The following is a 22,828-nucleotide window of genomic DNA, read 5'->3' on the forward strand; positions in this document are numbered from 1 at the left end:
ACTGTAATTCAAGGTGTTATATCAGATTCTGGATTCAAATTCTAGCTAAAACAGTATTGTGAAACATCAAGTCCTTGGTGAACCCTCCCTGCACGTGCTGGTTGCATAGGCAGGTCGACGTACAATCTTGTACCCACATGAAGGCTGCTTGCCGTGCGTGCATTTAAAAGTTCTCAGTGCAGATGCAGAGATCTGTGAACAGTGGCAGGGTTAGGGCCAAGCTAACCTGCTTGAACTTAAACATCCCTCCTTGTGTCTGACAAAAATGTAGCTTCCATTTTTCAATTAAATTAGAAAAATGTGTGAATTTCGGTACCAAAAATATGACATGTTTGACAACAGCATACATAAATGCAGACGTGTTTTAGTAAATATAACAACTTCTGTTTTTCTAGGTTAGTGGATGACAGATGTGTGGTTCAGCCAGATGCAGGCGACCTTGCCAACCCTCCCAAGAAGTTCAGAGGTCAGTAACTCAGGATATATGTATATATTATATATATATATTGATGCATGTTCTAAGTTTCTGGGCAGAGATTCGCATTGCCAGACAGGTAACTTCCCGGGAACCTTGGTTGTTTGTGAGTATATTGCTGAAGTTTCAAGCTGGAATATGAAAGGCCAATTTCGGGAACTAAACGCCAGATCAGCAAAAGCATTGGGGTAGGCAGAGAACATGAGAAAAGCGATTAACCTGGTGGTAGTCCAAGAGCCAGTTATTCTCTTCAGTCCACCGAATGCAGATACCTCACCTTGTGACCAACTCTTTGCTCCTCCAGCCCTGCTCTTACTGTAAATGGGAAACAAGCTCATGAGGTTCACAACTACTGGAGTTGCTGCAGTGTTTTTTTTTTTAAAGATGAACAAGTGTTATAAAGACTACCCCCAGTATTTTGTCAGTTTTTTGTTTTGTTTTCCCTTAAAACCATGTCTCATTTTTCTCAACTTTTTTAGACATGGGCTTGTAGATTAGATGTGGATAATTCCACTGTTTTGCTTGATGGAAAAAATAACAAAGCACTGACAACATGCAGTTTCTACTTGAATGCCAAAAATACTCTTGTGGTATCAGAAGTTCTGTGTGTTTATATGCAGGGAAGGAAATAAAACCTTTCAGGGTCTTGTTTGTACTTAATTTAAGCCATGAACTCTAGCTGCACGAAAGTGGATACTTGCTAGCCTGATCCAGACTTCTGTTGGCTTAAATAGACCTTGAAGCACACCTGTTAAAAGGACAGTAATGGCTTTCCCGGTTTACAGCAAATGAAACACATTTCATGCCCCAGATCATCACTGATTGTGTCTATTTCAAGGGGTGAAACAGAGGTGCTTAACCTTATTTTCAGGGTTTCAATGTAACATTGTGGCATGTATATACTATGGCAAAAAAAAAAAGTGTTTAAAGAATTGAGAGACTGAAGCTCTGTTTTCCCAGAGTATTCAGAGTTTATTTTCCATCACATATTCAGGAAACATCACCAGTTGGTTCCAGTTCCAACATTCAGCACATCTGCAGATCTTGGAAACTGGAAAATGAGGGCATATACTTAGAAACTAATAGTGATAAATCTCAGTTACTTGCACAACATCATGGAATAACTTTATAGCAGAGATGGGGATAGCATCTAGTTCTCCAGTGTGGCTTTCAAGCTACCTAGCTGTGATTTCATCTTCTCACTGTCTGAAAATATATGTTTAGTTCACAGCTTGAATCTTGCACAAAAGTTCACGTGGGCATTCTTGGTACAGTTCTCTCACTTCACCACCCTGATTTGTTCCCAAAGTAGAACATATCTAAGTTTCTAGATGAGCCAGGAGTCGTTGGAAAAGATTTGCATGTGATAGAGCAATTGCAAAATATGTTGAAATGCCTGCAGTTGAGGAGATAAACAGAGGTTAAAAAGACAACCTTGAGTTTTTCATTGCCTGACTTTTGAGTGCTTGATTTTATAACTTCAGAAGAGTTCTTTTATTGTGGTTGTGATGTTCTTTCTTAACTTGGAAAGACAAAGAAGGAAAAAGGTGATAGCATTCTTTGTTGAGTTTTCCCTCCCAAAACATTATTTCAACAGCATCAGGAAGGTTTGGACTCTTTGATCCAGGGTGCAAGGTTTTTGAAATCACAGCACTAATGGCATGCCACTAATGGTGGCAGTAGTGTACGTGTGCATGTAGATCAGACATCGGAAGGGAATGAGACACAGAGAAAACCTACAGCTGTTCTTTGCTGGTAGGGGAATGCAAAGACTGTGCTCCTGAGTTGCATCCCAGCTGCTTGCAGGGGAATGTTTTCTATTAGTTGTAGACAGTTTTGGCTGTGTTCTTGTTGTGATGTCATTCTGTTGCTTTCATAACACATCTCTTTACCTCTAGTTCCCCCTACTCCTTCTCCCCAGCATCCAAGCTTTCTTTTCTTCTAACTCATGTATCTACTTCTTGGGATCCCCTCTCTTCACCTTTCTTCCCAGCCCCAAATCTTGTTACTAGCTACTTCTCTCCTCTTCCTCATTGCTGCCTCTTAGCTCTCTTTTGGCTCCAGCAGTCTCTCTTCCTGTCATTCCTTATCCCTTTCCGTTTTAGGGCGTGCCCATACCTGACAATTTTGGAGTGGCTTGCCCAGCTTGTGCTGGCATTGTGATAGCATGCGTATTTGGCTGAACTGCAAGACCTGCAGGAGAAGCTAAATCAGTGCAAAAGTGAGTTTTGTGGCCTTAATAGATGCAACCCACCAGGCTGTAACATCATGGCTATGTTGTTAGTGCCCCATCTAGCATCTAGTAGCATTTTCATACATGACGAGTGGCAGTCATGGAAGGGCTGCAGCAAAGATAAAAACTGTAATTGGTTGTCTTCTTCTTTGCTATAAAAGTCTAATCCTAAGGAAACTGGGAATAGCAGGGGTTTTGTTTAGAACACAGTAGAGACTCACTGTCTAATTGGAACTTAGTGCTTGCTACCACAGAGCTGCACCTCGGGACTTTTGCTCTGCCTAGGCAGTCTTGGGATAGATGACACTCAGTTTACAGTGAAGATGACATACATACCTGCAACAGCCTAGATCAGGTAGGAGCTATGAGATGGAGGCAGGTGGTGAGTGTATACAGACCTCTCAAGAGTATTTTAAAGCTGTGCCCTAATAATCACCTATGAAGCATGGACAGTACAAAACTTTTGAGGACTGGGAACACTGTGACAATTAAATGTCTGTATTATAAGGCCAATCACAGCACGTCTCTGCCACTCTGTTAAATTTCTTATTTATGTTCAAAAGCACCAAGGCAAAAGAGCTGCTAAAAGTTCTTCATATAACCAAGAAATGTAAGCAAAATACATGCTTTTCTCCCCAAGAATCTGCTGGGAAATAAGATTAAATTAAAATCATGAAGTTAATAAAACAAACAAAAATGCTTTAAGTAGGTTCTTGACATAAAAAGATGACTTAGGCAGGAATGATTAATTGAATGATTAGACATAAGTAACTAAAAATAGCATCTAACAGCAGGAAGAGTAGGGCCTCTTTAGTAATAGGAACTGCTGTCTGTATGGTTTACAGTGTTTTTATCACTCATAGTTGAAACTGGTGTTGATGTGAGGTTAGAGCACGACCTACAAGTCAAAGAAGTATGAGAAAGGCAAGTTTCTAACAAGATGTTTAGATTCCAAGGACTGACTCTGAAAATGAACATCAGAGGACTGTTTGCTCGTTTTTTGGTAATATTTTATCAATTCTGCCTCCTTCCTCCCTGCCTCCAAAAAGCAACAAAAAATTTGTGTTTTCTAACTACTTGTACCCCTCCTACAGAGTTCACTCAGAGATCAAATTTAGGTACAGAGATGTTGGTCTGAACTGAAAGCCAACGTAAAGAGATGTCTCAAAATAGCAGTTTCATTTTTGTTGTGTGTTTACTTTCTTTTTTTTTTTTTTTTGGAGTGGGTGGTAGCTATTCTAGTTGTTTCAGAACATCCTACAAAACAGAGTATTGTTAAACTAAGGAAAACAGTGGCTCCTTTTCATTTTCTGTCCATATAAAGAAGCTGTGTTCCATATTTCCCCTTCAGTCACACTGGAATGACTCTGGAGTGGCTTTCTGTTTAACAGTATGCACATCAAGATTTGCATCACTGTAAAGGAGGGCAGAGTTTGGTCCAACACATGTTTCCTGAAGTCTGTTGAAAAAAAAGAAGCATTTACTATTTTGCGGTTGTATTTAAGGGACTGATGAAGCCAGGTGCTTCTTGTCCTAATTCTGTCTGAAGTTTATGAGCTAAAGCACTTAGTGTGATGGTGGAAATGCTTTCCACATTGCAGGAGCAGATTCACTGTTACTAGGAAGAATAGCATGTGCAATAAATCATGTTCACATGAAGAAAAGGCATATCATGAGCAACAGAACTGCAGGTTTCCCTAAACTGTGACCATAAGCACACTTTGGCTTGATGTTGTTATCTCTGGTGGGAAACAATTTCAGCTTCCAAGGTCTAAAATGGCTCTGGTAAGACCTGCTTGTTGGTCAAATTTAGCAACTCTGAAAAAGGAGCACAGGAGTCTTTTCTAGTTTGAATTGAAAATGACTTAAGTTCTTAAACTGATTTTAAATTCTCTGCATTTCATACTTCTTTTTCTTGAGGCACCTGCAATGTAGTCAATGTTTGAGTTCTCAAACAGGCGATTTCTTGCTTTTGTCTCGGTGTTTAGTCTGTTCCTCTTCTACTTCTCCTTTCCTCTTCCCATGCTTTCCTCTGCCTTCTGCCATTTTCTTCTTTACTTGCCTTTTCCTACATCATTGTGGTTTGTTCTTAGGCTTTCTCCTTGTTTCAGTTCGATAGACACTTTCATTTTCTTCTCAGATTCCTGATTGCTTTTTCCATTGTCCACCTTATGATTCTTCATGGCCCCACGTCTTCCTCCTTTTTCCCTTTTATTCCTCTCTTTCCATTCTAATGTCAGCTCCTTTTAGCTTTCTGTAATTTCTTCAAAACAAGTAGATTGGTACACATTTTGATTTAACAGACCTACCACTTCCCATTTGTCATTCTGCTGCTTTGAGTAAAGCCATAGTTTTGCTAGTTCTCCACATAACTGAATATCTTCTGTGATGGCTAGGAGTTGAATTTCTAATACCTTACCAACAACAACAAAAAAAGGCAATGACAAATACTGTTCTAAGCCATCCTTATGCAATATCAAGAAACATTTAAAAGGTATAAGAGGAGTTCTTTTCCTTTTCAGACTTCCTGGGTATAGTTGTTTTTTGTTCAGAGGACGTGCCGTATATGTTTGTTCTTCTCACTATTACCTTCTTTAAATTTTGTGCGCATTTGCAGGCTTAGACATATGGGCAGTTTGGTGCTGAGTGCATCCACTGTGGATTGTTTCCTGCACTCTGGGAATTGCTGCTTTCCATCTTTTGGTAGTAAACTAATAAATGCCATTTTTTTCCTTATAAAATAAGTAATTGATATATCTCTCCACAGTGGCAAATTGTCATATTTTCTTACTTTCTAGCAAGCGAAGGTGTAGTATAGGAGGGTAAGGTTCATTTAGGTAAGGGGGAGCCCTCTGCAGCCAGGGAGAGGAAGAGAGGAGTTCCCCTTTCTTTGCATTTTGTAAAGAAAACGTATTTTTATAATATTTTATTCATTTAAAAATATTCATTTTTATAAGCATTTGTACATTTTTTTAAAAAAGTGAGTGTGTGGGGAAGAGTGGGAGAGGAGATTTTTTTTTTTTTTCCATCTTCACTTTGTGCATAGGCAATTCTGATTTTGCCTTTGGAGGTATGAAAGAATTGATGGAACTGCAGAAATTAAACACATGAAAGTTTAGTAAGTGAAATTGGATGATACTTTTAAGCTGTTTGCTTTAAAGCAATTTGCTTACTTTTCATAGTGCCTACTTAACTTGTGTCCTAAGGAAGAGAAGCATTCATACAAAGCTCCATAAAGTAAAGAAAGTTGCTTTCAGTTTCTTTTCTTTCCTGTTAATTTAAACTATAGCTTCTATAGGGCAGGGACTGCTTTTTTTTCCTGATGTTTAGGATCACAAAGCTTGAATATAGTGTTCTTAGTGTTCTACTGTTACTCTCATAAAAGTAACTATAAAAGACCAGAGGAAAAAAAAAATCAACAGGTGAACTATTTTTAATGTATCTCGAATCTGGGGAAAAAAAAAAAGGCAAACAAGCAAAAAAAACCAACAAAACCGACCTTGTATGGAAACAAAGAGTATGAGTTTTTTTCTTCTCTAAATTGAAGAAAATAATAATAGTTTTTAAAATAAGTTCTCAGAAGCACAACTTTTAAGCATAAGACTGAAATTCAGGAAGACTTTTGCAGCATGGCTGTAGATTTAGCTATGTGGCTGAGGCTATGTAGCACCTGTTCTGTTTCCATTTCTTTAAGTAGTATCACTGGGAAATATTCACCCAACTTTGTGAAAAATAAACCTGCAGTAATGATTATATGTCTATATATGTGTTGCATGTCTGTGCAGAGTGGTAGTACTGTGCTTTGACACTCTGCATAAAGGTGGGAAGCTGTGTGTTTACTGAAGTAGCAGGATGTGTGTGGAGTAAATGAGAAATGAAAACTGGTCCTATAAAAAGAGAGTAGTTACTTTAGAAAAGTAAGTATTTCAAGATGTGTTCTGAGAAGGCACATTAATTGTAGACTGTTACAGAAAATAATAGCTGATTTCTCGTCCTATGATCTTCAACATACAGTATGATTTAACAGTATGGATTGTTTATTTTGGGGGGAGGGACGGGTGGTGTAATTTTTTTTGCCTTCTTTGATTCTGATTAGAGTATTGTAAAAGTTATCCAGAGGGTTTTCATATACTTTGGGCTGTGTAATATAGTTCTCATTGTAAATGTTCTCCTTTGAATAAAAGTAAGTATCTCTGCAAGGTGGCAGGGTTTGCTTTGATAAAGATTTGTAACATTTTTTTCTAGGAAAAGCAGCACAGGCCTGTGATTAGGGAGCAGACCAGTCAGGCCTGTTGGTGAATGTCAAGGAAACTTCTACCGGTGGCCTTTCTGTGGACAGATTTTACTCCTATGGGTGTTGAAGGAAGATTGACTGCTGTGAAGGGAGGAGGCAATCCAATTGAAGTCATGATGTGACAATATGCAATATGTGGCATTTCGGCCAATATATGAGACACTAAATGACAAGTTTGCAGAACCAAAAGCATTGCAGCTTAGGTTGTGTAATGAGAGCCAGCACTGCAGCAGTTAGCTCTGGGGGATGCAGGTGCTGGGAGCAACTTGTGGCACAGTATTACTAGCGGTTTTGGCAGCACTAGCTTTAGATAGCTGTGCTTAACTGTGCCTGTTTGTACCTGAGAATCCTGCCTGATTTATTTTGCTAAGTAATGAGAGTTCATTTTATGTATTTAGTAAGGACATGGCCAATCTTCATGCTAGATTTCCCTCTCCTCTTGTATTGTGTACAGAGGTGTTCCTACTGCAATTTGGTTTCAGTAACTCCTGACAAATCGTGATTTGTTGGATATGTTGAACTGAATATCTTCTTCTTTCCTGCATTGAAAAGTAATTACATTGAATTGTCAGTGTTTAAAATGAGAATAAGATTTGCCTTCATATCTAGCATCTTCTATAGAGAGGTGTTATGAGTTTGACACTTGAATTTCCATTCAAGGGTAGAACAGATTTAGGAAACTTTCCTCATCATATGTGATGCACAGGACTTCCCACCTGCTGTTGTGGATTGGAGAGCGTAGTTAGCAACTGCAGATGTAAACTCCATCTAGGAATTAGATGGTGAGTAAACAGCATTGTCAAATAGAAGCCATCTGCTGCCAACCTGACAGTGATTAAAAACTCAAGCTGTGATTTCTGATTAGAACTCCATAGCTTCCCCTGTTGACATTTTTGTGACAGTAGTGAGTGTATGAGTAGATTCCACAGCATTTAAAAATGACATGCAAGGTCAGTAAATTCAGCAGGGTTACTTACACATTGATCCAGCATATCTGGAACATGTACTTAGTCTGGATGTTGTGGTTGCTATTTAGTACTGCAGCACCTTTTGCAACAGAGGTGAGGCTGACTGTACAGTGCTGTTGGAAAGGTAGTCTTTTCCAAGACAATAGCAGGAGAGCTGAGGGTAGAGAGAACTATTTTTAAATTATTCTGTGATATGTGATAGAATCTATTTGGTCCCTACCTTTGTGAGACCCAAACACAGAGCATGGAGAAAGGGAGGAATTCTTCAGAGATCTTTCTCCTCTGTGGGTGAGTTAATTCTCTGAGAGTGCTTGACACTGAAATATGGAGGGCTAATAATTTGGGACCTCCCTTTGGCACCTGCAAATCCCAACCTGTGTCAGGGAACAGTTTTGTATTATAATACACATACAAGCCTGTATGTTCTTATTAATCTCACAGCAAAACTCTGTTTGCTAATTAATACTTTCCACTCCCTTCTTCTGGGGTGTGAAAGGATCATTACCAGCATTTGCTAAAGAAAATGTCTTTCAAGTCTAGCTGTTAGAGTAATTGCTGCTCAGGACCACGCAAGACTGGGTATCTTTTATCACTTTAAAAGAAGTCAGATTTGGAGGAACCATTTAACTTAGAGGTTCCTGAGCCTCAATTTCCAGGCTATAGAACTGTCACAGGCCAAAAAAAGCCCAAAGTCTTGAGTCAGGGAATTTAATGAAATTTAATTCGTTGCCAATTAACATTAACAATTGAACAGGCACTATGGGAAGCACCCCACAGCTTTCTTTTTGCCTGGTCTCTTGGAGAACAAAGTGCCTGGGGGTGCCGTTACTTCTGTCCACGCTGTCTCAGCCCCGGTGTCCTCTCATGAGCACAGCTGGAGCTGCAGGACACGTAGATAGAGGCCATGCCTGTGAGGAGAGGTGGGCCCAGCATGGTGGTGCTGGCAACAACCAGGCCATGCCTGAGGGCCCTTCACCAACCTCCACAGACTCCCTATGCCAACATCTTCTTCATATTTGTTTTTGTTAGTTTTATGCATTTAGTTTTGGATGGTGGTGTGAAGATGAGCACCATTAAAGACAGTAGGCCATGTTGGGACCTCACTGATCCAAATGCCGTGGGATTGTGTTGTTGCTCGGGTCAGTGTGCTCTTATTACTATTATGCTGGCTGCTATCATGGGAATGTATTCTTCAGACATCCCACTAATTTTGCCATTAAATGTGAGTATTGTGACAGGAAATGAAGCAAGAGTAATCCTTCCAAGTCCCTGCAGTGAGCACAGCCCAGGCATAAGGCAGTGTGGTAGAGGGCCGTGTGGCGGCAGTACCTGGAGAGCAGGCAGGCAGAGGAAGGTCTACAGGGCTGTGCTCTTGCCAGGGCCAGTGAAAACATCTGTCCTCCCACACCATGGCAGAGCTGCAATGAGGTTTTCTGTGATGAGCAGCCAAAGCCTTGGAAAGGACCCTGCTGCAGTGAGGAGCTTTTGACACTCAGCTGTGGTCAGCTGGGTGCTGGGAAGGTGAACATGGAGTTCACTTTCTGTGACGTTGTTTTTACTGCTAGTTTTTTTAATCAATCTTACAGCAGGCACATGCAACAGTGTATTGACCTTTGTGATAGCTTGCAGCTGAATGTCTGTGTAATCCTTTGTGTTAGCTGTGCCAAAAGGAACAGGGTAACCAGGTGTATGACATACAGAAAGCGAGACAACTATTTCAAGTTTCCAAAGTCACATGCCTTCAGACAACACATCTGTAAATTTGTGCTGCAGCAAAGAGTACTAACAAAGCTGGAGGCAGTCTAGCATGTGGGCAGGCTCCCAGCCATGCAGGGGTTGCAGAGGGGTTTCTCAGGGGAAAGTGTGTGATGCGTCAAAGGCTTTATGGTCAACTCAGATATTATACCACCCTGTTTATAGTATTCCTTCCATCAAACTGTTTTCTGACTGCACTTGAACATTGTCATAACCAAGCCATTTCTGGAAAAAGAAAATCAACCAAAGCATACTTACAAACGAAGGAAGTGTCTTTCAACACTACTTATGAGTATTTCTTTCAATCTTCTACAGACTGCCTTTTCAAGGTGTGTCCTATGAACCGATATTCAGCCCAGAAGCAGTACTGGAAAGCCAAACAAGCCAAACAAGGAAACCATACAGAAGCAGCACTGCTGAAGAAACTTCAAGTAAGAGACATCTGTATTTGCAATCTTATCTCAATCTGCAGGCTGTAGAGTAACAACAGAATGAAAAACAATAACAAGTGCCTTGGGAACCATCATGATTGGTATTATGCCACAGTAGCAGCCTTCTCCTTTCTTAGCTCTCCTACCTCCTGACTGGCATTTATTGCCCCAGCCCTGGTTTTTGTCTTGCTTTAGGCTGTGGTTTCATTTGGACTAGGGGCTGTGCCTTCGTGCTATCAAGCTTCTGAAAGCAATAATACTTGCTTATAAAGTTAAAAATGGAGTTAATAGAACCAAGAATGGGTCCTGGTTTAAATCATGTGATTATTTTAGAACTCCTTTACAGGAGCTGGGCAGAGGGGTGGACAAAGAGGTGCTATCCATGCTTTAGTCTGGAAATTCCTCAGAGTTGCAATTGTCTTTGCTTTCAGACTAGATTATTCTTTCAAGAACTGTTTGGGCAGATTGAATGTTGCATCAAATACAAGATATGCATGTTGAGGAGCAAATCTGTCACTGAAAAAGAGCTGGCCTGATGTTATAATTGGATGCATAAGACTAAGTGAAACAATGCTATCAAATGTGGTTGCTACCGTTTCATGTCCAGTAGAGAGGTTGTTGGTACATCCTGTTAAAAAACACAATAAAGACACATGGTGTGTGCCTAGAGCTCTACAGAGCAATTAGAGCAAGGAGTTGAAGTTTTGTTCTGTGGTTGTGTTTGACCCAGACGGTCGTGGTTGGCCTTACTCTTGCAAAATGTGATCCACTGGTTTTGTTTTATTATACAATATATTAAATATACAATTTATGTACAAAGCATTTGTATGTAATTACAAAACAAGTAAAAATAATGCTGACAGGGAGAAGGTAACCATAGGCCCTTCTTTTTCCTCCGTTGGGATGAAAATAAAGCACCTGGAACTATTTTTCTGGTTTGAAAATGTTTAAAATAGCATGCTCGGTAGGGTGTGTTAGCATGCATTTCAAGTGCGATCAATAAATTGTGAATGAGTTTCTATTTTGGGTAATAAAAACCAGAATGATGTCAGGTGATTATTGTTCAGAAAATCATGCTGTAGGAAGAGAGGGGCACTAATTTTTTCAGTAGAACAATGCTTGCAGGAGGCATTTTTAATATGGTGCTATTTTCTTTTTACACTATCTGTTCCAGTAGCTGAATTCAGATATTAGTTTTGTAGAATTTAAAGAAATGATAATTCTTTTGCAGCATGCAGCGGAACTGGAACAAAAGCAGAATGAAAGTGAGAACAGAAAGCTGTTGGGTGAAATTGTAAAATACAGCAACGTCATACAGGTAAACTTATTAAAATAAATCTGCCTTCTCTCAGAGCTGAAAAGGAAACAGTTGTTTCATTTCAAGGGTGTGGTGAAAATGAAACTAACCACAGTAATCTGGATTGTCAAAGCTCGGGTAAACAGAACTTGGTAAAGTTTACAGTATTGTGTTTTTCTGTCTGATTTAAAGGCTACCAGAAGTACTACATATTCATGTTTAAATAATGTGCCAAAATCTACATTTTATGTGTAATTTTTGTTGTAGTCTAGAATCTGAATGTAAATATATATATATTTATATATTATTATATATATTATTTACATATTTTCAAGATTTATTTCAAAATCATACTGTAGAGGTGCTGTGCAGTTCCCTTTAAATCACTGAAGTCATTTGTACTTTGTGACATATAAATGAGACAGAAGTTATGTTCTTAAGTGCAGTACAACTTCCTTGTGAAGTTCCTGAACATAACACTATTATTGACCCTGGCTCTGTCTGTGTAGTGCATGTTGTAAAAACTGATCACAGGTGTAATTCTGTCAGTCTGTTATACAGCATCTGTTTTCCTAAACTGCAGTATACTTTGGGAACTCTCTTCTTGTTTTATTTTGTCTTTGCTTATGTATGTTACGAAAAATCACTATGGTATGAAATCCCATGCCTGCTCTTTGACTGAGGGAGGAAAAGGAAAAGCTATACTAATTTTTTAAATTGTTATTTGTTCACAGCTACTGCACATAAAAAGTAACAAATACCTCACAGTCAATAAGAGATTGCCAGCTCTGCTAGAGAAGAATGCTATGCGGGTGTCTCTGGATGCTGCAGGGAATGAGGGATCCTGGTTTTATATACAGCCATTCTGGAAACTGAGGAGTGAAGGTGACAATGTACGTGGAAATACTGAATGTATAAGAGGGAGAAGGCAGAAAATTTACAGAGGATGCATAGTTTCTTTGCTACTGGCATAAATTGTTCAGGAAACAAACAAACAAAAAAACAGTACTTTGGACTATTAGCTTTTATATCTAACTGGAAGTTTTACCAAACTATATGGTCTGGAATCTGAAGTGTTGCCACATTCATTTGAGCCTCTGCTGACCTGTGTTTGGGCAGTTTTGTGAAGTCCACCTGTTATATGCTGGTTTACATTAGAGGAAAAACATTGGTATATTTTTGTGTTTCATTTTTTCTTTATTTAAGAGCCTTTAGTGTCTAATTAAACTCTCAAATTTTAGGCAAAATTTTGTGAAAAAGTCAGCAGAGAGTGTCTCTAGAAGATACACAGGTTCCTTTAAATCTATCCCCTCTCAACACAAGAGTGGCTTCTGTGACTAAAATTGGTTTTTGATTGTCCGGTGGGTGTTTTCTGGGTAGGTTTCAGTGGGAGTACTGTGTATTGGTAAGAGGAAGAAAGCACAGGAGAGCTCTTTGCTACAGATCTGAGATCTGTACCTTGAGGTCAAAACTCAGTTCTTCATTCAGTCAGCTGTGGCTTGTTTAAGGGTCCACTGTGGAAAATTCAGATCCACCTCTGAGAAGGCTACATGGTGGACTTGTATGGTTTTATTCTGGGGACCTGGCTGGGAATGTTTGGCCACCCTCCCTTGTGAAGTACTAAGTGAAAGAGCCCTCACAGAATCACAGACGGGAATGCCTGTTTTCTCATGTATTTTCTTTCTCTCATTAACTTTGTGGTTACCCAGCTCTTGGGATGCTGTCCAGGATGACTGTGGTTGCTTGCAGTTCCTTTTGGCAATATGTTGTGAGGAGGGGAAGGATTGTATTCCCAGCTAATGGTCAGAATCCACTGAAGTCATAGTCTTTCCCTGTTATATGTAGCAATCAGAAGGGTATGTGAAAACCTCTCCCTTTTCCCCAAGCCAGTTCCAGAGAAAAGGAGCAAGCATGAATAGACCTGTGGGCACCTCTGCATGGCCTTTCAGCTAGGCAAGAGAAGTATTGTGGATCAAACGTTAAGCTGATATTCCTTTCACTCTTTGGAAAGAAAAGAAGTGACTTACTGCTTTAAGGTTTTGGCTTAATTTCTTAGAATACCGTAAATTCAGCATCTTCTTAATTTTTCATGCCTGGGAAATAAGTGCATGTCATGCTTTCCAGAGTGAAGACCTGGGGTTCTCATAGTGTGATCTGCAAAGCCATCGCAAGCCCTTACACTTGGAGCAGAATGATCAAAATGAGGTCTTAAAAGTCATCCTCAGTGTTGTAGAGTTTTGATTTAATTTGACACCAATGTGGACACACAAGAAATGTGAGGGTTTGGAAGCAGTTTTGCTGGACTGGAAAGTTTACATATCACTGTAGCATCACACTCCACAGGTGGATCTCTGCTGACCTCTCTCCTATTTTATTCCCTATGAGGCCATATTTAGCAGTATCTGTATTAAAAAGGCTGCCTGAGAAACTGTCAGATTTTCTCTTAACTTAATAGCCTCTTTTGGAAACTGCCTGCTGCTCATTTTCTGTCAGCAGATGTGTTCCCTTTCAGAGCTGGGAGCTCTCAATTATATTTTAAATGGGGAAGTCTCGAGACCCAGGTTTTTCTTCCTCTTTCTAGGCCCAAATAGATCTTGATAATTTTATTTGCAATCTTCACCTGCTAAACACTAGACTTCAGTAGCTTTCTCAAAAGTGGTCTGACAGGTTTCCACTCTTTCAACAGACTCATAAACCAGGCGGGTGCTGTTCAGGGGGACAGGAGTAGCAAGCGATATGAGAGGTCTTTCATTTGTCCCTCGCAGGCCAAGAGAGGCTCCAGCCTTGTACCCACCCCTTCCCTCTCAGTTGCTCACAGAGGTGCCCGTTAAAAGACTGGTTTCTGGAGGACACACATAATGAAGCACCTGATACCTTATAAGCTGGCGTCACTTTACCCAGCCACTAGGTTAGCTTTTAAAATGTTTAGATTTTATTTATTTGTTACAGTTTTCTTCTTTCTCAGCACAGGGAATTAGCTTGGTATATCAGGCCCTTACTCTATTTACTCTGTTTAGGAATTTTTCTCTCTCCTTTTTTTTTTTTTTCCTTTCCCTTCTATTTTCAATTTCTGTGCTATAAAAGGAAATTTCCCTGAGAAAATAAATTTTAGAAAGTTTTTACAGAATCTGTCTCTAGAATGGTAGAAGTGAGTATTGAGTGCTTGGGTGACTGCTGTGTCAGAGAACCCAGGCAAGGTAGATCCAAAAGAAAATAAAGTGGTTTTGTCTGGGGGAAACTATGATACAGGAAGTCATGTGAGTGACTTTTCTGGTAAGTCATTGTGGCTGTGTAGCCTTGTGAAGTGTTCTAAAAATTATTTTTCTGAAAAAAAAGCTTAGCTTCTACAGCAACTGGTTAGTTATGCAAATAATGAAAAATATTGCCAAAATTTTACAGTAATTGGCATAACTCTGCAATGTTTTTTGCATATCTCGGTTCTCCTTCAATGGGAGATATGACTGATAAAGGTCAGAGCTGGTTCCAGTTAGGCTGAAAAGCAAGATTTGCACTGATAGCAGGATTAGCTTTGTGTGGAATTCATTTTTGCTTGTCTGCCGTTTTAGTTGTTTGAAAACTTGATCTTGCAGCATGACAAGGCAATTGTTGGTCTCGAACTTTGGGAATGGCCAGCCATCCATGAGAAAATTCTGCTAATTCTCCCAGTCTTTGATACGTGTCAACAGTATGATTGGCAGATGTGCTTATAACACAAAAGTGATGAAGATGGAGCAGCAGAGCCTTCAGTGTGCCTGGTAACCTACTTGGATAATTAGTCCAAACTGAAATCAATGCTTCTGCATCTTAACAGCTAATACAGCTTCTGGTGACAGGCAGTCATTGTGCTGTACCATCACTGTACTAGAGTATTCGGTCCGACTTCTTGGTTACAGGGTAGATGTAGCTGTTAGGTGGATTTACTGAATTTATATGCAGTCATAGAATTGCTCTAAGTGATGCCAGACCTGATACTCCATCTAGAAGCCAAAGCAGTGGGTTTTGGATGTGGCTCTTCCTAGTTTCAGTGTGGCCTCACCGCCAAGTCACAGGCAACTGTGGTTGAATAAATTTAGAAGAACGCTGCTGCATTCAAGACTGAAGGACCTTGGAGGTTTATCTTGAATTCAAAAGCTGAATGCTTGTTGGTTTCAATATGAAATTTCATCATTCTCTGGAATTTTATTATCTAGACCAGAAAAAACAAGAGTTCTGTCAAATGAATTAGGAATTAAAATCTCAAGAGCTGTGTGTCAGATACACACAGGGTTTCATTTGGGAAGGATTTTTTAAGGATTTCATTTGTATGTGTGAGGAAAGAGTCCAGGCAACCAGTCAAGCTATTAGCTGACCGCTGGTTTGCAGCATCCTGTGGTTGGCTGTGCCTATGGTTATCTAAGGAAAAGAAGAAAGATCTGGTGTTACTTTTAATTTTTCAGAGCAAAACTTTGGGAATGTGTTGCGTTCTCTTCAATAATCTCCACAAAGAATAATTCTACTGGCAGAAATGTGGGCAAGTGGGCATGTGTGCACATGAGTGTGCTCTGTCTGCATTGCCTTGGGCATACAGGGACATTATTTGGAGTCAGAAATGAACTGGGTGGGGTATTTCGGCATGGGTATTGGATGGGAGGAATTCAAAAGAGCAGACTTGCAGCTTGCCAAAAGCTTCCATGCGTAAGAAAAAAGGATTCCCTCTTCACTTTGCTTTCATTTTCTATATTGCTAGTGGAGGGTGTACAGGAAACAAGCACTCTTAAAGTATCTCTGTCCCTTCCTTCCCTACCGCTAATGGAGGTTAGAAACAAGCAAAAAAAGAAGAAAGTAGAAGAACATGGGATATCTCATTGCTTCCATGGCAACTGACAGAGCTGGCCAGCATTGAGGGCAGGTTACTGATGTGGACTTGAACCAGGTTAGAAGATTGAGACAGAAACTATGACCGCACATAGCAGTTTCTTCTGTGGAGCAGAGTAGCTGTGTAGTTCTCCTTTCCACTGGTTGCCTCCATGATAACCACAGAAAGCATTAAAAGATATCTTCCCCTTCGTCTGTTTTTATTTATTTATTTTTAAATAGGATGCTCAATGATGTGTTCTCTCACTGTTATTATTGTCCAGGTGTACTTTCAATAATTTTGAAGTCCTGATTCCACTTTGTAAGATGCAAGCCTGATGTTTTTTTGATTAATGAATTGTCTGGTCTTAACTTCTTAAAACGGGCTGTAAGTAATGTCTTGTGTGAAGCATGGCATGCAGGAATGTATTGTATAAGTAAGGTTCTGTAAAGGCACCTTGTCATCATTTTTTTTGGTTCTGTTAGTGAACTTTTCTCATTACTTGGACCAAATAGGATTGTTACATGTAGTCTGAGCATGATGATACTGTCTTTTGCTACTGTTTATTTTAGCTGTGTTTGTAAAGAACAGGCAACCTTCTGTTTCACCCCTGCAATAAGTGGACCAAATTCATCTGCATTGAAGTTACATAAGTCTGGATTGGGCTCTGCTTTTTTCATAGGAAATGTGCTGATCAATGCAGAAAACATTTTTGTTGACTTGTGTTCCAAAAAAGCATGGCTTCTGCAGCATTTCATATAGCAAAAATCACATTTAGTGACTTCTTGTCTTTGTGTGTGTGTGCACTTAAAATTGCTGGGAACAACATAAGCAAATCGGGACCAATGCCAACCAATCTGTGTGTATTGATTTTTTTCCCCCCTCCTAGGTGTGAACTGTATTCTCAATATGCACGTCTCAAGCACTTTTTAGGTCAGAGACATTTTCATATATTTCTTCTCCTTGTCTATATAACTAAATTCCAAGGGCATGGGAATTTGCTTGCAAGGAGTCTAGGACTTCATCTTGTGGAGTGCAGATCTCTCAGCTGCTGTGTCCGGTACCTGTGCTGAGCACCAAACATCGTTTAGGGAGTAACAGGAAAGGAGATAGAGTGTGTTCACCTCTCTCTGAATTTCCAGTGGTCTATGTTCCTTACTAGTTTGCAGTTCTGTAGTCTGAATCAGAGAACTCCTGATCCTGTCCTGACATTTGCCAGAAGATGGCACACAAAGTGAGGAGTCATTGGGTAAAAAAGCCTTTTCAAAGGCAATTTCTTAAGGCTTTTGTGAAATGAAAGACATTGATGGAAGAGGCTGGCTGACAGCAACAGAGGGAAAACAATCCTGCTATCTGACTACAGATTATTTTCTAAGTTTTCTTTGCATTTTGGCTGGCAGTATATATGGGATAAAGAGTACTTAATGCAAATTGTAGATTAACGGATCTGCTCCTGGAATTTATAGGTTCATGTATCTATTTCATGGTCTTGAGTTTCTGCTGAACTGGGTGACATGCTTACTGAGAATGCAAGGACTCATTAGTGTCAAGTTTCAAACCAAGCAATTGCAGAGGCACCCATGAACAGAACTGGCCAATAAAAAGATTCCATGTGTGTGTGAATTGCCTGCAGATAAGTTCACCAAGTGCCATTCTTAGAGCATGCATTCGAGTCATTTTTTAAAAATGTAACATTACTTCATTTTATTGGATAGATAGGATTATATTGGATACATAGGTCAAAATTACATTTTGTTTCTGACTTCCAGGTTGTTGTGGGAGATAAAGTTGTACTGATGCCAGTCAATGCAGGGCAGCCTCTGCATGCTAGCAACATTGAACTTCTAGATAACCCTGGCTGCAAAGAGGTGAGTTCACTGGGGGAGAGGTTATTGTCAATCTGAGATGTATTATGCCCTGTGGTAACCAGAACCCCAGCATAGGCTAGGTACCAGTATTAAACGTTGGTTCCCGCTTGGCCTCAAAAAAACAAGATGAAATGTACTTATTCTTGGCACAATTTTTCCTGGCTCTGAGAGCTTCGTGAGGTTTGTATGAGTTTCTGAAATGCTCACTGGTATGAGCAAGAGTAAGTCCTCTTCCAGCAGCTATTCAGGGTGATTGTAAATAGACAGAATAGCATTTTGCCCACTGAATCTTCTCCAGCATCGCCATCATTATGAAGTATTGAGAGCTTCAGGATCCATGTTTGGTACTGTACATGTCTGTAACTAAGCCATGTTCCCTGCTACCCTGAGAGTGGTGTGTTCTTGTAGAAGAATAGAATGCTTTAAAAAAAAAAAAGACCAAACCCAACCAACCCTTATAATTCTCCGATTGTGTTTTTTCTCAAAGGTAAATGCTGTCAACTGTAACACAAGCTGGAAAATAACTTTGTTCATGAAGTTCAGTAGTTACCGAGACGATGTACTGAAAGGAGTAAGTATAATACATTTTTTGTTATTATTTTTGAATTTCAGAAATCATACCTTATTTGACTGTATAGAAACATTAGTTCTATAGTAAATAAAAGAAGAAATGAGAACTTCATGGAACCATCAAAGATCCTTTACTACTGTCCTACACCAGCCAGAGTATTTTTCCTTTGTTACTATCTTACCCAGTGGATCGTGTCTGGATCGTGCAAGCTTCCAGCCTCTTCCCCCTTCCAGGGACAACTGAGGATCCTTGAGAAACGATGAAGTTCAAGCCCAGAATGACAAGTGCTCTGTACAGAATAGCTGTGATGTTTCAGTTTAGGCCAAGATGCTAAAAGCAGGTATAGCAAGGTACAGAAGGGAGTGAAGTATGAAAGATGACAATAGCTGTAATAAGACAATGTAGCTTTATAAACCGATGGATTGCACATCTTTGTGCCTCCAAATCACTTACATTTTCATTCGGAATAAATAAATTTCATTTGTTCTCGCTTGTACCTTAATAAGTCATTAACAGCTGGCTATTTTTGGTAGGTATTAAGGGTATCACTAGGTTTTGAGGAAGAATTTGAAAGGGTGTATCTGTGTAGACCTATTTGGGCATAGTGCTTCAAGCTATGGGGAGATGCAGAAGGAAACAAAAATGATGCCAATGGAATAAATAGAGAGGAGATATCAGTTTTGGTTGCAGAGAAAAAAAAGATGAAAAGATAATATTAGAGAAGAGCAAAGCAATAGGAGCTTTAGGATATAGGAGCAAATAGGATAAAGGGGATAATTGTGAGTACCTTACATTTGCTCTGTAGGAAAGGAAGGGCCATGTCAAACATCTACATGAGGGGCAAGATGAAGCAAGAAATTCTTGGTGCATTTTTTTGAGAAGATGAGGCTGGGACAGGAACTGAATATGAGTTGAGAAGGGAGAAAGTGCTGTGGAGTAGTGTGAGTTTGAGAGAACCTGGATGTCCAGGACCAAGAGAGACAGAGGTTCAAAAGTGGGAGTCTGACTTGTGGCAGGGAAGCCTGAGAAGAGGCTGGAGTTGGGGAATGAGTTGTGTGGAAAGTCTGAGAGGATGAAGGAAGGTGACAGAGGAGGCTTTGAGATTTCTTGAGCCTACCAAAGCGTATGATACTAATGCCCCTGTCAGAACAGGTCTAGTGAGGGTTAGCGAGGTTTGGCTCTCCAGTATAAAATGCATTAGAGGAACAATGAAAGGAACTATGAACTATGGCAGTGACATATAGCTGTACTGTGCCTTCACAGACAGCTGTTTTCCCTAAATATCACTAAAGATAGATCATAAATGAAAAACACATTTAGTAAAGTTAGCTAAAATTAAAAATCACCTTTGGGTTGACTGTTATATGCTATTCGTTATAGTGCTCTGAATCAAGTTTTATTTTCACAAAAGCACATGGATGTCATGCAGGAGTGAATTTTACTGCATTTTATACTAGATTTCCAGACTCAGTGCCGAGGCTATATATTCTGCACTTGGTACCTGCTCCAGCAACAGGAAGCTAATAAATGTTTTCTTCACATTAACTATGATGACATCACTGAAGCTAGTACAGATATAGAGGATGAGTCCAGCAGCTTTCCATACCACTTAATAATGCTTCTGTTTCATATTACTTTAGGGAGATGTTGTTAGGTTGTTTCATGCAGAACAAGAGAAGTTTCTGACCTGTGACGAATATGAGAAGAAACAACATATTTTCCTTCGTACTACATTACGTCAGTCAGCTACTTCTGCAACAAGTTCTAAGGCACTGTGGGAAATAGAGGTATTTTTTCGCTTTTTATAAATATTTTAGTACATGCAGGCCACGGTTCAGTAAAAAATACTTAACCGCAACATGAATCATTCATAGCCTCTTGATATCATCATACACCTCCCCGTATCTATTACTATTTTATAAAGTATGTGTAGGATGAACACTGAAGAGATGCTTTATTGCTGGGAGCGTGTGGAGAGAGGATGTTTTCTTACTATATTTAGCTGTACTGAAATGACAAAGGGTCAAATTCAGACCTGACGTAAATGGTGCAATTTTTCAAAGCCAATAGAATGACGTTCACGTATCCTGAGTTCTGAGTGCTTATATTTGAGTTCATGTGCAATATAGAAAATTGAAGTTGATAATGACTGACAACAAATCTCATAAACATCAGTGAGTCTATTCTTCTGCGGCAGGGCACATCAACATCTGTTTAGTTAGGCTGAATAAAGTTGTCTTTGAATGGGAGTGATTTTCAGGTGATTAGCAGATACATTATTGTTTAACTGAGGAACATTGGAAACTGGTATGTCTCAAGCTCTTGCTATTATAGTAATGTAATTCCTGTGTCCAAAAGTTCTTAGGTGTTGAACTAACTTTGTGCATTTAAAACAAAGAGCTCCTCACTTAGGCAAATGGTAAGTTTTGCCTTCATTTTTTAGTAAGAACTATATTAAATATGCAGAATATATTGTACTTGTAGTTATTTTAGATTACTTGACCCCTTATGAGAGACAGGGACTGGTAGATTTGACGATAGCAAATGACCTACAGGTCAGTCAAATTTTTAAAGAAGTAACTTGGGATATTTAAATTGATATGGAGATATTTAATCACTTGAAACAAAAATTATTAGAAATCCCCAGTGTTGTCAAAAATGGAGCTGGTATAAACGGTGAAACACTGTAAGAGAGTTGGAGTTTTGCTTTTAAGTAGTACTTTAGTTATTTAAAGCAAAATTTGGCTCATCATGTTTGCAGTAAGTAGATGAAAGAAAATATGGAAAGTAAGACAAGTCATTTTTCTGGCACCTAGTGAAAAATAAATGTAATGAGTTGTTATCGATGGTGGGCTTAGTGTGAACACAGAATTCCTTTTTGTGTTAGACTGTTTGTAATCATGTAGTTTATGTATTTTTATTCGGAATGAGCTGTAAGAAATGACAGTGATCTAAGTATGATCTTGAGAAGCACGATTAAAAATCTGTACTTCTTACAGGTTGTCCATCATGACCCTTGCCGGGGAGGGGCAGGGCAGTGGAATAGCTTGTTTAGATTTAAGCACTTGGCAACTGGAAACTACTTAGCTGCAGAGGTAAGAATGTCAATTAAACAAGGGATTGTCCTACTAATTCAGAACCACTGAATAGGTCCAGAACCACTAGTAGTTCCACAATGTAGGTCTCTGAAAAGATCCCACACAAGGTCTGAATGTGGACAACAGGATATGCAGTGCTGCGTCACTCTTTATTGCTGTATTCAGGGGTTGCAAGGACAATTTTCTGAGCTACAGTACACTGGTAAGTGAGTTCAAGACAACATCTAACCTTAATTTCAACTGTGCTGTTGAATCTACTGTTTGTTGTCATGGTGCTAAGGCAATCACTGTTACATACACATTTATCTTTAAAATCCTTGGATTAATTTCTTTCTCTGCTCTTGTTTGCCCTTGATTTTTGGAGTGGTGTTGTGATCACTCAACTGTTCTTCTTTGCTGGCTCAGACAACCATGTAGAAATTAAAGCTTTTAAGAGTGGAACTGAATGTAATCATTGACCTTGATCAGAGAAGTGCAGACACTAGAGCAGACACTCTAAACTATTCTAATTCAGTCATCATTGGTTTTTTTCTTGCAGGCTCTAGACTTCTTGAAAAAATGTTTCTGTAGTACCAATCTCACTGTGTTGGTCTCTTCAAGCCAGCATGTAGCCCAAGGCATCTTTGTGATCTGTAGAAACTTGGGAAGAACAAACCTGTCCTGTGTTGATGTCATGACTTTTGGTGTCATGCTAATGTGCTGTGATTAGAGCAGATTCATGGGTTCTGCAGTTGCACACTTGTCTTTTGACTAAAAATAGGAACTAAAAAAGGTTTGAAGAAACTTTTGCCCCTTTTGAGGGTATAGGAGGTTCAGGAGGAGGAGGAGGAGGAGATCTTCCAGATTTTCTGACTATTATTTGGTACTTTATGTAAAGCCAAAATAGTGTTGTGACTCCCCAGAAGAGCAATGTAATATTCATAATATTTTTTAGGACACATAATTTGTCCTTAAAAATAAGTAAGGCTTTTGACAGGCTGGAAGAGAGCAGATAGTACTAAGTT

The 22,828-nt window shown here is 39.4% G+C and overlaps 1 protein-coding gene across 9 annotated transcripts in view; it reads left to right on the forward strand.

Moving 5' to 3' along the window:
- The window catches only part of ITPR2 (inositol 1,4,5-trisphosphate receptor type 2), a 269,668-nt gene that overhangs the window by 31,522 nt on the left and 215,318 nt on the right, over positions 1 to 22,828 (forward strand). For 7 of the 9 annotated variants that reach the window (XM_080580204.1, XM_080580210.1, XM_080580206.1 and 4 more), the window contains 8 exons: positions 396 to 466; positions 10,041 to 10,156; positions 11,388 to 11,474; positions 12,188 to 12,346; positions 18,057 to 18,155; positions 18,643 to 18,726; positions 20,367 to 20,513; positions 21,726 to 21,821. In XM_080580204.1, the coding sequence (XP_080436330.1) occupies positions 396 to 466; positions 10,041 to 10,156; positions 11,388 to 11,474; positions 12,188 to 12,346; positions 18,057 to 18,155; positions 18,643 to 18,726; positions 20,367 to 20,513; positions 21,726 to 21,821 (859 nt within the window). The remainder of the gene's footprint in view (positions 1 to 395; positions 467 to 10,040; positions 10,157 to 11,387; positions 11,475 to 12,187; positions 12,347 to 18,056; positions 18,156 to 18,642; positions 18,727 to 20,366; positions 20,514 to 21,725; positions 21,822 to 22,828) is intronic. The other 2 variants (XM_080580211.1, XM_080580212.1) reach the window with 1 other exon arrangement.

This window comes from Anser brachyrhynchus (assembly GCF_964034855.1).
Source record: "Anser brachyrhynchus genome assembly, chromosome: 1".
NCBI classification, from domain to species: domain Eukaryota; kingdom Metazoa; phylum Chordata; class Aves; order Anseriformes; family Anatidae; genus Anser; species Anser brachyrhynchus.